At 59.2% G+C, this 14,410-nt stretch overlaps 1 protein-coding gene across 11 annotated transcripts in view; it reads left to right on the top strand.

The window, feature by feature from the left end:
- MCF2L (MCF.2 cell line derived transforming sequence like) overlaps positions 1 to 14,410 on the top strand; it is a 184,369-nt gene that overhangs the window by 110,663 nt on the left and 59,296 nt on the right. For all 11 annotated transcript variants that reach the window (XM_087435825.1, XM_087435822.1, XM_087435823.1 and 8 more), the window contains 2 exons: positions 8,461 to 8,544; positions 13,465 to 13,579. In XM_087435825.1, coding sequence (XP_087291951.1) covers positions 8,461 to 8,544; positions 13,465 to 13,579 — 199 coding nt within the window. The remainder of the gene's footprint in view (positions 1 to 8,460; positions 8,545 to 13,464; positions 13,580 to 14,410) is intronic.

Genomic DNA, 14,410 nt, shown 5'->3' with positions numbered 1-14,410 from the left:
GGGGCAGAGCCCCCACAGGGATGTGGGACATCGTCTCCTGGGCCATGGGCAACACAGTTCAGCTTTGTGGAGGTCTGGCCTTGCTGAGCACAAGACCTGCTCTTTTCTCCAGGGACTTCGGTTGGTGGGCATGGGTATTTAAGCGGCAATGTTCACTGAATTAGCCAGATTTTCTCAGGCTTGTGGGCCCCAGGAGAAAGACAGAACGTCTGGAGCATTACTTCCCTCCGTAGGTTGTTGCCCGTTGAAGGAACAGGGTGTTAAGTGACGTCTGGCCTAGGAGGGGAGAAGACACATCCCGCCATCTGGCGTTCCGAGGCTGGCTCGCACACACACGCCTCTTGCCTGGATCCGTCCCATCCCCCTGTCCGGAGCTCGCCAGCTCTGGGGGCCAGTGGGGAGCGCCAGCTCCGAAATCTGGGTGGGCCTGAGCTGGCTCTGCCCCGCACCACGGTCTCCTCAGCGGGAAACTCGCGATGGTGATGCCGTCGTGTGGGTTTGTCGGGGCCGCGTGGGCTGACCCCCGTGAGGTATTTCGCCCGGTCTCGGGACCAGCACAGACGTCACGCAGAGAACTGTTGTCAGTGATGAAAGGCCCCCAGATGTCTCATGCTGACACTCGACGTGTGGACCCTCAGATTCGACGCACGCAGTTGGAGGGGGTTTTAGTGCACGCCCTCCAAGTCCTGCTAGTTCTCCGCCCACCTTACCTGCCCACCTGACGAACGCTTCCTTCCTTGGCAGATGGCTGGCGGGTCTCAGTGGACCAAAGTCAAACAGCAGTGGTGACATGATGCTGGCCCGGGCACAGGGCAGACCGTCCATCCCTGGGCATTAGTGACAATTAAATACCCACTGCATGCCAGACACTGCACTGTAAGTGTCCACTCAATGCACAAGCTGAGTGCCACGATTATCCTGATTTTACAGAAGAGGAGACCAGCTCAGAGAGGTTAACTAACGTGCGCGAGGTCACACAGCTCCTGACTGCCTCCGAGCACTGGCCCACTTCCAGGAAACCAGGGATCCCTGTGCATAAAGGTGATTCAGCACAGTGAAAGGCAGCCTCTGGGTTCCAGTGCCTTGTCAGAGCAACTCAGAGAGGCTTGCACAAAGGCGAGAGCTGTTCTGCACACAGCACGTCTTTGTGAACCTGGGACAATGTGCAGTCAGTTTTCAAGCTAAAGGACACTGACAGTTAACTCACTTGTCTGCGTCCTGTGGCTTTCTGGGGAGTGGGGGCCCCACCCCACGCCGCAGCAGCCGTCCACGGGCTTAGCGACTCGGCACTCCCCGGTCACCAACAGCCTGGTCGCCCCAGCGGAGAGTCAGTGTAAGATCCTGAGTCAGCATTCTACAGACTCTAAAGGAGGAGAATTGACATGAAAGTGCGAGATGATGTAAAATGCCTCTGCTGATTGCTGAGGTTGTTTCTTTGGCCGTGGACGCAGAATCAAATGTCACGGGGAGTGAGGACCCTGCAATTTGCCGTCCCTGTAACCCACGTGGCACGTGAGGTGGGCTCCAGGCACCCGCTTCTCCTGTTGTTCAGCTACTTTGAGCTCTTCTCCACGCTCTCTAGCCAAGCCTCCCCCCAGGTTAGAAGTGAACCCTCGTAGCTGCTGTGTTTGCTAAACCCCACCCCTGAGAGTCACCCACCTCATTGGCTGGCACCCTCGCCCCTCCTTCTTTGAGCTGCTGCACCTGGAATCACCCCGTCACTGCTGTGTGGCCTCAGGCAGTCACTTGACCCCTCTGTGCCTTCGTGTGCTCATCCCAAAAATGGGATCATAATATTCCCACCTCTTGGGAAGTTGTGACAATTAAATGCATTGATCCATAAAAGTACGTAGTCACAGTTGTACTGTGACTACTGTTTCTACTACGGTTCAAGATTTCCTATGTGAACCAATTAAAACATAATTTAGTTGCTCCAGACAGCCTGAGTTTAAGAAATTCCCACATTTCTCTTGTACTTTGCGTTATGCCAGCTGGTCACGGTGGAGAAGTTCATGACGTACTTGCTTCCTTGGTTAAGACTTTGGTGGGTTTTTTTTTTACTTTAACCCGGCCATTGGCTCAGCGGGTGCTGTGTTGGATTTTCTTCGTTTTAACAAGGACCAGCTAGAGAAGCGTTTCCCCAAGTGCATGGTTTCAACGTTAATCCTGCAGGAGGTGGGAGGTGTTACGTGCACCCTCCTCCCCACCAGAAAGATCCGTGTCTGTTAAGGTTGAGGTGGCACGGCTGCCCTCTCGGAGCCTCTGAGACAGGAGGTTTGTCTGTGGCGTTTCCCGAGCTTGTCGGACTGCAGGGCCCTCCTGTCCCCGACTGTGGGGAGGCCCTGTGGACGTGCAGAGAAATGCTGTTCTGGGAGTTTGACCCCAGAGCCCCCTGCAGCGGGAGTCGGAGCCCCTGGAAAGAGACGCCGTGCTGGTAGGGTGGGCGATGCTCACGCTCGGGCGGGGCAGGGCCTTGTCCTGCCTGCTGTTTCTGTGTGCCCGTCCAGCTGCCCGGAGCCTCTGTTGAGGAGGACTCTGAGGGTCGTGGGGCTCGGTTGTCTGCCGTTGGCAAAGACGGAGGCAAGTGGTGTCTCAGCCGGGTGCCTGCCGTGGCCCTGCTGACGTGGGACCTGGGCAGAGGTACGGCAGTTAACTCCCATGGGGCACGGTTCCCAAAGCTGTTTGTTAAGAATTTGTTTCTGGAGTGCGTGGTGTGAATGTCCACAGCCGGGGTGTGAGGTGTGTGTAGGAGCTTCGTGTCCAGGGCTCTGTGCAGAGCCCGGCCCGCTGTGGCTGGGGAGGGAGGAACCTGAGGCCCATCTGGCTGGAACTGCTCCCTGGGTGGTCTTCTCTGGGGGCAGAAACCCTTCATGAAATGGGTTTGGTGAGCGGGCAGGTGAAAATGCATCGTCCTCGTGTCCCCAGGTGTGCCACCTGGTCTGCTGCCGGTCAAACTGAAGGAGGGTGTGTCCTCAGCATCAGTCATCACTGGTGGGGCGACCCCTGCCCGGCCTGAAGTCCCCTGAGTGGGTCGGGGCCGGCGTGGGGGCACAGGACAGGGAGCACCAGGGGCAACGAGGAGATAGAGCTTCCTGTCCATCTGCGAGCCTGCCTCACCGAGGCCCTAGAGTCCTGCGCCGGCTCAGTGGCCGCCGACGCAGGCAGTGGGCGCAGCCTGGGAAGACACAGATCTGGAGACTGCTGTGCGGAGGCTCACTGGACTCAGGTGGAGACCGTGCCCCAAAGTGCTTCCAGTGGGGTCTGCCTGGTGTGCTGGCCCCACGCCCACACGGGGGAGTTCCAGTTCTGTCCCGCCTCCTGATCTCCCCAAGTGGATGCCTGTGAACCGACGCCTCCACGGAGGGGAAGGGGCTTTTCCTGATGACGATTTCGGTCAAGCCTCTTTTCATGTGGAGGCTTTCATTTTAAAGTCTGTGCAGATCCGCTCTCTGAGATTGAGATGTCAGAGAGAACATTCGGTGAACTACGTGAATGAACGATGCTTTGTATGTGACGTGAAATGTTTATGCCTGATCGACGAGTGACCACTGGAAATGTCCAGGAGACGCTGCGAGAGGCCAGCGCCGAGCCAGGCAGATCCCAGACGTCTCGATGGCATCGCAGGCCCTCCCGTAGATTGTAATGGGAACGGAGACGTCTGCCCCAGCTGTGGGCTCTCTGACAGCCGGCTGGGGGCAGCGCCCATGGCGGCCTGTGGTGCTTGAGACGGGCACGTCTTCCCCCCTCAATGTGGGCTCCACCCTGCGGCCTCCTCTCTTCTTGCTCCTTCTGCGCACACCTCGCTCTTGGTTTGGAGATTCCTGGGGTGGGCTTGGCTGCGTAGGAACCCACCCGAGTGAGTGGTGGAGTAACCCGCTTGATTCTCCACCGTGGACTGTGAAAGACGTCACTGTCGTCTTTTGAAAATGAACAGAAGCCACTGGGGGTGGACTTTCAGGCAGATGTAAATGAGGGAAGAGAATTAGCTTGTAACAGACTTCGTGGCCCGGGCCTCTCACCAGCTGACCCTTGAGAAGCCTTTCTTAGCCCCTGTCTGCCTTCGGGCGAGGGCTGAGGTCACCAGTAAACAGCAGGGACCGGCCTTTGAGCGTGAATGGGAGCTCCTCCTTGCACAATGGAGCTCCCTTGACCTGGGATGTTTGCCGTCTGTAAGTGGATTTCAGGGTCCCACCCAGCTCTAAATCTGCTCCAGCCCCTGGTCACCGCGTGTGTCCTCTGCCTGAGATGGCCACTCGTGAGCAAAGTGGAGACTCAGAGGTCCCTTCCAGTGGACAAGATGGGCAAGATGCTGCCCAGTCTCCACTACAAAATGGTTGTCCTAAAAGAAAGCCAATCCTCCAGCCAGTTTGCAAGAGGAAGGAAGTTTGCTGGGGCAGTCCAGTTGTTTTAGGACTTCAGAAAAGATCTGAAGATAAAAGAACAGTGCCACCTCCTGGATGCTGAGACCGCTGTCCAAACAGGCCTGGATTCGGGTGACAACTTTGTGTGAACAAACTCCCACAGTTGGGGTTTCTTCCCCTCTGGCCTCGACTTTGTGTGAACAAACTCCCACAGTTGGGGTTTCTCCTCGTCTGGAGTTGAGCTGGGTTGCAGGACGGTCAGGACAGTGTGAGCTGAGGGGTATTCCTGCTGAAGGGGGAAGCCAGCCATTGTCCCTGCCGGGCACCAGACAGAGCGGCCTTCCAGGTGGGCTTCAAGAGCCAGTGCCGGGGGGCCACGTCAACCCGTGAACCCCACACCTGGTCCCCCTGTCTCTGCTGCCCCCTGTGCCTGGTCCGGTTCCCACTGCCCTGTGGGGGACCGGAAGGGAAGTGCTGTCCTCTCCCGCCCTCTGACTCGAGGCCCCTCTTAACCTCAAGGGGATAATTGCCCGGGAGCCCCCATTCACATCTGCCGAGACAGGAATGTGGAGACGGGTGGTTAGCTATCTGGGAGGCATTGTGCTTGCACAGAGCGGCTCTGTGAGGGAGCCGGGCCCTGCCTGACCCTCTCGTTGAACTGGCGGGTGGGGTGACCCTGCTTCCTGCCCCAGACCTCTGACGCCGGAGCCCCCGACGACACATGGCAGAGGAGGCACCTCGGGGTGGGAGCTCGCTGGTGTCCCCATCACGCTCCTCCCTCTCCTTCTGAACTGGGTCTCAATGTAACTCTGCCACAAAATTGCATACGGTGGACAAGGGCCCTGAGCAAACTATCAGCGCAAAGAGCAAAATCGCGCCGTCCTCGAGTGAGGGTAGGGAGGCAGGAGGACGAAGAATTACAGGTGCAGGTGGAGGCCACGCCCCGTGCGCACAGTGCTCCGGAGCCCGCTGTCCACAGAGGGCGCCACGTGACAGCGGAAGCCACGGGCCTTAACACCAGTCGGAAAACCTCCTTAATTATTTTCAGCTTTACGAGGAGCGGCCAGTGGCTGTTTAAGATGGAAATTATTTTCATATCGTCCAGCTGTATGACCCGCCTTTGTGCAGTTTCCAGCGTACTCTGTGCATAGGGTAACCCTATCTATCTATTCATTTATTTATTTATTTTGGTGAGGAAGATTGGCCCTGAGCTGACATCCGTGCCCATCTTCCTTTATTTTCTACATGGGACGCCGCCACAGTGTGGCTTGATGAGTGGTGTGTAGGTCCACGCCCGGGATTCCAAACCTTCAAACCCCTGGCCGCCAAAGCAGAGCGAGTGAACTTAACCACTACGCCACTGGGCTGGCCCCTGAGTAACCCTGTTTTTCAAACCTAAAATGGGGATTTGGTCTAAGGCACAATCTCAGAGTTAGTTGTGCTGCAGAAAACACAGTGTTGGGCTCCGTGGCCCACACTGCGGGTCGACGCCCTGCAGTGGTCGGCGGTCTGTGGGCTTTGCACTCCGAGGGCCTCAACAGACAGAAGCACGGGACCAGCCTCTGTGCACGGGAGGAGGAACTGCCAAGTTAGCTGGATTCTCGGTGCTGTTCAGGACGTCTTCCTCCCGTTCACCTCTGCTTCGTTCGCTCAGCAAGAATTCTTGGATCTCCCACCATGGGAGCCACTGGGCCGGACCTGGGGGTTGGACGCTGTGAGTGGTGTGGTGGGTGCTCCGGGGGACAGGTAGATGCCATGAGGCCCATGCCCAGGCTAGGAGGCAGAGAAGGCCTCCCTGAAGAGGTGACCTCTCAGCTGGAAAGTGAGTGAGATTAGACTGGCAGACAGAGACGGGAAAGCGTTACAGAGAGGCAGCTTGTGCAAAGGCCCTGAGGCTGCAAGGACCTCAGCCCATTTGAGGAACTCTGAGAGTGTGAGGTGGCCAGTGCCTGGAGAGGATGGGGGGTGAGGAGGCCCGTAGATGTGCCTCAGTGGAACCAAATTCACAGTGACGGCAGTCCAGCCCGTGAGCCTGTTGCTGTGTCACAAAGTACAGGAAGGGTTGGTAATCTCAGTCCTCTCGCACACGCGGGAACACTGTCTGCCATCGGGGGAGCTGGACAGAGAACAGGTAGCCCGTGGTGTCCCTCAGTGAGTTTCCTGATGAGAGGAGTGGCTCCGTCAAAGGCTCTGCCATCAGAGTCGTCTCAGGACGACGTGGACCTTCCCGCGGTTAGTGTCTTGCACGTGTCGTCTTCTTTCCTCTGGTGAAGTCTGGCGTTGAGTCCTGGCGGGAGATCGAGATCCGGGGCAGATTCTCTGGGGTCTGCCTTGACACTGACACGGGGTCCCTGCTTGTTAGAGGGCTTGCCCGCCCGCTGTGTCCCTGCCGTTTTCCGCTGCCCTGGATTGTCTCCCGGGTCTGAGCGTCGATGACGTGCTTCTCCGGGTTGCAGAGGTTGAGTCTGAGGAAAAGGAGTACAGGTTTCATACCAGGTGGTGAGTCGAGAGAAGGGAAACACAGCGTAGGGTCTGAGCTTCCAGCCCCGTCCCGGCTGTGCATCAGTCGCCCCGAACATTCCACACCGGTGAGGTGTGGACGGCCGGTCACCTCATCTGGGTTTAAACCAACAGTTCAGGCTCTCCTCCAGCGTTGTTTCCAACCCTGTTTTCTCCCACGAGAAAGTCGTCCTGACACATTTCGCTGGGAGGCGTCCGCGCCCCGAGCTGTCCGTGGTGGGGGCAGCGAGGTCCTCACCCTTTGAGCTTGACGAGCCTTCACTGCCACTCATTTCCTGACCCCGAATGCCACGGCCGTCCTGAGGCGCCCTTGCAGGCCCAGGGACACTGGCCCGGTCACCTCCTCATCAACACAGGCGGCGTCCAGAGCGGGCGGGTCGTGGCAGTTGGCGTTTCCACAGGTGACACTGCCAGGATCTCTGGGGCCTGCCTGCGCGTCTGACTGTGTCACCTGTTTACACTGCTCGTCGGCAAGACCAGAAGAGCAGGGTCGAGGCTGATCAGAGCCGATAACGTTTTGCTGCCTCCACTTGAATTTTCAGGGTAAAAGATCTCCATGACGCACACGTCCAGGCTGTTGGAGGCCTGCGTCCTAAACTGCGTGTAGAAGAATTCACCTTTTAAACCACTTGCAGGTCGTCAACGTGAGTCGCAAGTCTCTTTAGGGAAATTGTGTTAATATTGAGGACTGCACGTTTCGCTGTACAGCTGGGGTCTGGTGACATAAGACATTGGCCATAAATCACACGATAGCTAGCCTGGCGTTGACCAGACACGCAGAAGTCCCGCAGACACCGAAGCACATCCAGCTCCTGGGTCCCCTGCCAACGCGCAGCGTCGCCCGCTCTGCGGTGGCTACACGTCTTTAATGGAGGTTTTTCCCTAGGGTCTTGCAAACCTTCTTGCTGCTGGTCGATGCCTCCAGGGTGTGGCTGGAGGTGTGGCCAAGTTATTCCCAGACCCCTGATCTAGAACGTGGGGCCTGCAGACTGCTGAGCCGTCTTCCCCGTCGGTGTCAGGCTCAGGGACTCGGCTCGGTGCTGTCCTCAGTGTCAGGCGGCAGCGGGGCCCCGTGTGTGGCGCAGACCTCTGCCTGTTCCTGGTGTGTGTCTGGAGGCTGGGGACCCGCCACAGAGACCTGGTTTCCTCCCTGACCAGCAAGTCCTGGCACAGGCAGCAGGTGAGGCCCCCGAGTTGCCTGGACCACTTCCCAAACGCCATGGAGACTCAGACCACAGTATGTCTGTTCTCGGCGCTGTCTCCGAGTCCAGCCTCCCGTCCCAGCTGACCCGGCTCCCCGGGCCTCCCCTTCTGCCTGCCTGTCCCTCCCTCCTCTCCCTCTGTGCCTCTGACACACCACATTTTAAATGTTGATGAATCACTCAGCACACAGCTTTTTGTCCTCGGAGAAACAAAGGTTTCTGCATGCTGGAAACTGAAATTCCTTTTTCCAGGCACGTGACCGCTGGCCCCCTTAGGTGATTGCTGGTGTGCGCGGCTGGCAGGGCTGACCCAGACTTGTAGCAGGCGAGGCCGAGTTTCCTCCAAATGACAGTGTGTCCATCTGCTCTCCCCCCAGATGAAATCATGCACCAGGACATCAGCCCGCTCTGCGCCGCCGACATCCAGGACCAGCTGAAGAAGCGCTTTGCTTACCTGTCTGGTGAGTGCGTGGCTGGGAGCGTGGCCGGGGGAGGAGGGAGGGCCTGCACAGCAGGGTGGTGGGCCTCCCCTCGGTTCTCCGTGACCTTAGTGGACCCGTTCCACGTGGTGGGAACTGGAACATTCCTTACCGGCAGGCTGCTTTGGGTTTCACTGAAGGCCCGGGGTGCTTCGATGATGCCCGTGGGGAGGGCGGCTCAGCCCTAGCCGGCAGGCAGCCTCAGGGAGAGCCGGTCAGTCGGGGTCCCAAGAGGGACGCAGCCCCAGTGCTCCTGGCTCTGGTCTCCCGGAATCTGGCACTTTCCCACAACAGGTCAAGCAGGAACGGGGGTGTGGCACAGTCAGTGACCTTCTTGCAGCGTCCAGGGCTGGGGCCTCTCGAGCCAGCACGTCGAGCTCTGCGGCTGCGGCCCCGGGGAGAGGGCCCAGAGTGTGGCCGGCGAGGGCAAGGGGCTGGCGTGTCCCACGGGCCTGTCCTGGGGTCACTTTGCGTCCCTTTCCCCGTCCGGCTGCTGCCCTCCTCTCAGGCCCAGGCTCCACCTCCGCCCTGTAGGGATGTCGTCCTGCGCGACCCTGGCTGCTGGACGGTGCTGGTGTGTCGAGGCTGCGAAGGGTGTGATAGTTGCACCGGCAGCAGCTGGCCCTCGGAGCTGCGCGGTCACCCCTCCGACCGGGCGAGCCTTCCCGCCAGGGCTCATTTGGGGAAAGATGCACACACGCTCCTTACGCTGGTGAGGAGGGGCCTCCTGAGGAGGCAGGTGTTCTCGGCTCAGCCTCTGCCTCCCCTCGGCCCCCTTGCAGCTGCTCCTTTCCCCTTGGCCGGTGGGTCGGGGTTCCCTCCTGAACCCCGAGAGCCAGCCCTGCACCCCCAGGGCCGCCCTGGCCCGCCTGCCTGGCCCCCAGTGCCAGGAGCTGCTCTCAGGCCGGCCTGCCCCCTGACGTGCAGACCCGAGGTGTGGCCCTGGGGTTCTCGTGCCTCAGTGAGAGCTGAGGATCGTGGGTAGGAACAGGGAGCCTCCGAGATCTGTCAGCAGTGAGACGATGTCATTGAGTTTTCACGGTGGAGCCATCGCTGTGAGGGGCTCTGGCCTCCGGCCTCATGGAGGAAGGAGAGAAAGCAGGGTGCCCTTCAGAGGAATGAAAGTTCCCAGACAGGACTGGGGTCATGTCTGGCAGCAGCGAAATATGTAGGGAAGGAGCTGCTGTCCTTTGCCGGCTCCTTCAAGTCTCCCCAACCTCTTCACACCCCTTCAAGACCCCAGAAGGCTCATGGCTTTAGTGCACTGGTGACCCAGACTCATGACCTTGACCTTCCTCCAGGTCGTAATCCTGGTGCCCCTTGGCATTGAGCGGTTACCCCATCGGTGCCTGGGGAGGAGGCAGAACCCCAGGATGTCCCAAGGCCCCCCAGACACACCTCTTCTCTGTTATTTGAACATCATCCAGGTGCTCAGGGAGATTTTGCAGATGTAATTAAGGTCCTAAATCAGCTCCCTGTAAGATCACCCTTGGTGGGCCTGACCTAATCAGCTGAGCCCTCAAAGGGACCAGGCTCCTCCTGCCCCAGGGATTCCAAGTACGAGGGATTTGACTTGACCGAGGTTCCCCACCGCCGGCCTTGAAGACGGAGGGGGCCTCATGGCAAGGAATGTGGGCGGCTTCTGGGCGCTGAAAGCCACCCCGGCCAACACCAGCAAGAACTCGGGGACCTGAGTCCTACAAGCCCGGGGGCTGAGTTCTGCCAACACCTGAACAAGCCCCCGGGAGACGACCTCAGATGAGACCACAGGCCCGGCCGACACCTTGATTTTGGCCAACGAGACCCTGAGCAGAGGACCGCTGAGCCAAGCCGTGACTCCTGACCTACGCAGTGAGCTGACCGTGGTGCTGGTTTAGTCACCAAGTTTGTGGGAGTTTGTTGGAAAACGAACACAATGTCTTAAGCTTAAATGTCTGAAACAAGCCTGGATGGTCCTGGGTCTTCATCACAGATCATGGAAACCGTGCAGGTCGCTCAACAAAACCCGGGGGGAGTCCTCCTCCTCCCATCCATCAGGAAATCGGGGTGCTCTGCCTTTAATATAAGGAGACTCCGGGCAGCTATCACTGCCCTCACTGGCCCACCTGGGCCCAAACCACTGTCCTCCTGGCTGCGATTTCACCCCCTGCCCAGGATGTCCCCCCTGCCTGGGATGTCCCCCCCTGCCCGGGATGTCCCCCCTGCCCCAGATGTCCCCCCTGCCCAGGATGTCCCCCTGTGCCCGGGATGTCCGTGTAGGAAGGTTGAAGTGAAGGGCTCCTCGGCCAGGGCACCGATGACACATCGGGCGGGATCACTCTCCCTGGGGGCCGTCTCCACGCTGTAGGACAAGGAGCAGCACCCCTCTCCTCCACCCAATGGGTGCCAGCACCCCCATCAGTGTGATGACCGAAACCGTGACCCGATGTTGCCAGTGTCCCTGGGGCTGAGCACCCCTGGTGTGGACAGAGTGAGAAGGTCCTGAGTGGACAGCGGGGGCTGTCCTTGTGATCGGGCCCATCAGGCCACCTCCTGCCTGAGGGACGGCTTGTGGCCCGGCTGCCTCGGGAAATTTCGAATTCAAGTTTCCCCTGCGGAGCTGTTTCTCACTGGCCGGAGCCCGTGTTCTTGCTCTGAGCTCCCATACCACCCACCACCGGCATCCCCGAGACTCGGCTTCTTCAGTAACGAGGGGCGGGAGCTCCTCGCTGGACAGTGTGGGCCTCGGGCTTGTTTCCAGGAGGGACTCTGGTCTGACCTCCTGTGCTGTCCACCATTCCCCTCACCCAGCAGCCTCTGGGGCTTCGTCCATCACTAACCAGAACAGAAAACGACACGACTGTCTGCTGAGAATCCGAGTCTTCTTATCTCGGAGTCTGTGCCCCGCCTTCTCCTCTGCCGAGGGTCCTGGTGGAAGTCGCCTCACACATCTCGCCACACAGTCAGACCCCTGCTCAGAACGGTCACCCCGCAGGCCGTGCGCTTAGTCCCATGACGGCCGTCCCTTCAGGCTCTCAGCAGCCCCCTCTGAAATGAAATGACAGGAGCAGGGCTTTGTTTTAATCGTATTTGCTGACTCCCGCTGCTGCCCCGGGACTCGCTGGGCCCGCGTGTCAGCCCCAGTGACGTGGTGGACACGTCCTCTCCTGGGAAGGTGCCTCCGCAAGTGGTTCCGCCTCACGTCCTTGCCCCACCCAGGTCCCTTCTGCGTGGTGTGGGCATCAGTGCTGGGGTGAGCCCTGACCCCGTCCCCCCCACAGTCAGGTTTGCAGTTTGGGGACGTCCTGCCTTCTGATGGCCGTCTCCCGTCAGGAGCAACCTGCCGTCTTGGCTTCTACAGACCTGGCACTCTGTGGGGTTTGGTTTTGCAGGGTAATTACTTCAGCTTCCATCGACGCTTGTAGCTTCCAGACTTCGCAGTAATTAGGTAAAAGGCACAAAATCACCTGAAAAGGGCCTGGGGAAACAGGCCCCTGTGAGCACGTGGGGCAGCGGGAGGCTGCAGTGTGGCCTCTTGCAGGTGCAATGCCCGTCTTCTCAGTGAACCGGATGTCGGCAGCGAGTGCCTGGTTCCATGGCCCCTGATGTGGGTTACCTGTCACCGTGCAGACTGCCCCAAAATTTAGCTAGCTCGAAACACCCCCATTTGTTGATTTATTTCATTCCGAGAGTGGGGAATTCAGAAAGGGCTGGCTGGGTGGATCTTTCGCCCCCAGTGGTGCTGGCTGGGGGGGTTCTCTGACTGCGCCCACCTGGGGGGCGGCTGGAACGTTGGGGGGCTTCGCTCACACGTGTGGCGCCTCTGGGCCCCTTCGTGTCGCCAGCCCTTCCTCCCTGGCGGCACGTGGGCTTCCTCTCGGGACGGTGGACGCAGGGCTGTTGCTTACGTGATGGCTGGTTTCCAAGCGGCAGCGCTGAGCCGGGAGGGTGGACGCTGCAGTGTCTTTCGTCCCAGCCTTGGGAGTGATGGCCATCACTCTGCCATGTCAACGGGCAGAACAGGTCATCAGGCCAGACTGGGTTCAAAGAGGAGAGAGATGGACCCCATCCCTCAAGGGGCAGTGGTAGCCGTCTCCAGTCGCCCTGGCACTGGCCGCAGAGAGGCCTGGAGCCAGGCCCGTGTGACTCCTGTCTGTCCTCACCTCCTGCCCTCTCCGCTACCTCTCCGGATTGTTCGTGGGACAGTTCAGACCAAACATGCACCGGAGTGAACCCATGGCCTTCCTCTCTGAGCTCAGCCCCTCCCCGAGGCCTCGTCTGACTGGGGCTGCGCTCACCCTCCCTGACCCCCAGGTGCGCCCCAGCCGCCTGTGCCGATGCCTCGAGCGCCGTCTCTGTCTTCCTGGTGAAATGTCCTAGGTGCGCCCTCCCTTGGAAGAGCCCCACCCTGGTACCGCCTGCACCCTCCTCTCCCCGTACCGTGCACCTCCCTTCAGAGCAGCATTGTGTAACAGGTGGAAGGTCGGAGAAACCGCCAGATGCCCACACGAGCGTTAGTGCGTCGTTAGGGCTCAGCCTGCATGGACTATTTGACAATATTTAAAATAACCGTCACATCATTTGCACAGCACAGAAAACTGTAGTCCACAGTGTTAGGGAAGAGGCAGGATGCCAGCTGTTTATTCAACAGGATCTCAATTATGTAGAAAAATGCACAGAAAAAGGTTTGGAGGGAAACGTGTGCATGTGATGGTGGCAGGTAATGAGTGACTATTTAATTCATCTCACTTTTGTGTACGTTCCAAATATGTCCCTCAATAGCGCGCATTTCTTTCATAATAAAAATATATAACGTTGGAGAACACGCCGTCCATTTTAGGTGAACTACTCGGTGCTTATGTGAAATCTGCTGACGGGGGGAGTGGGACCCAGTGTTAAGAGCCGCCTCTGCTCTCTCCGCAGGTGGGCGGGGGCAGGACGGCAGCCCCGTGATCACCTTCCCGGACTACCCGGCCTTCAGCGACGTCCCGGACAAGGAGTTCCAGAATGTCATGACCTACCTCACCAGCGTCCCCAGGTGCGTGTTGCCGTTGCTTTAGAGAGGTTGGTGCGGCTCGCTGAGGCCCCGGCGGGTCCGTGAGGGGCCGAGCATTTGTCTGGTGGGTGCTGGTGGCTGAGGGGGTGTCGGGGCCTGCTGAGATCACGCAGCCACACCCTTCCCCTCCCCTGTGGGAGATGCCCGGCTGCAGCCCGGGACATTTCCTCCCTCTCAGAAGGTACACAGCCCTCATTAGACAAGCCAGCCACCGGGGGAGAGAGGCGCCGCAGCGCAGAGTGGCCGTGAGACCCTCCAGGACAAGGGCCTGACCTCTACAGCCCTCTTGCCGTCCGCAAGGGCCAGGCCTCCTCCCGTCCTTCCCCGGGGACAGCTGACCCCAGAGGCGGTTGTCTGGGCTCTGGTTCTGTTTTATTACAAGCAGAACTAGACCCGTCTTCCAGAAAGCCAGGGACACCTCCTCTGTGCGCCACCGGCTGGCTGCACTGGGCGGCGTCAGCCTCCATGGGCCAAGGGGTGGACACCACACGGCGGGGGTCGGCCTCGGCGTCCTTGCCCCTCAGGAGCGGTGGGGACATGGGCCTCTGTTTAGGGCGCAGTGCCCGACACGCTGTGTCAGGATGGGAACAACCTTGAGGTGACCTTTTCTTTCTCCTACCACGTAAATACGAGCGGACGTACGTGCAGGGGAGACTGATTGAAGGACGGAAGCTCGAGAACACTCTCCTCAAGTTCAGAATTTGTAACTTAGAGCTCCGTGATTGGTCTAATCTAGAAAACAGACCGAAAGTTTGGTCGGGTGATACTATCATGTAAAAGCCACTGATTGGTAACAACTGGTCAGTAACGACA

Source organism: Ceratotherium simum, chromosome 10 (assembly GCF_057802395.1).
Source record: "Ceratotherium simum simum isolate JZ-2026a chromosome 10, ASM5780239v1, whole genome shotgun sequence".
Taxonomy (NCBI): domain Eukaryota; kingdom Metazoa; phylum Chordata; class Mammalia; order Perissodactyla; family Rhinocerotidae; genus Ceratotherium; species Ceratotherium simum.
Note: the sequence above shows the minus strand (reverse complement) of the source record. Positions and strands in the feature narration are given on the sequence as shown.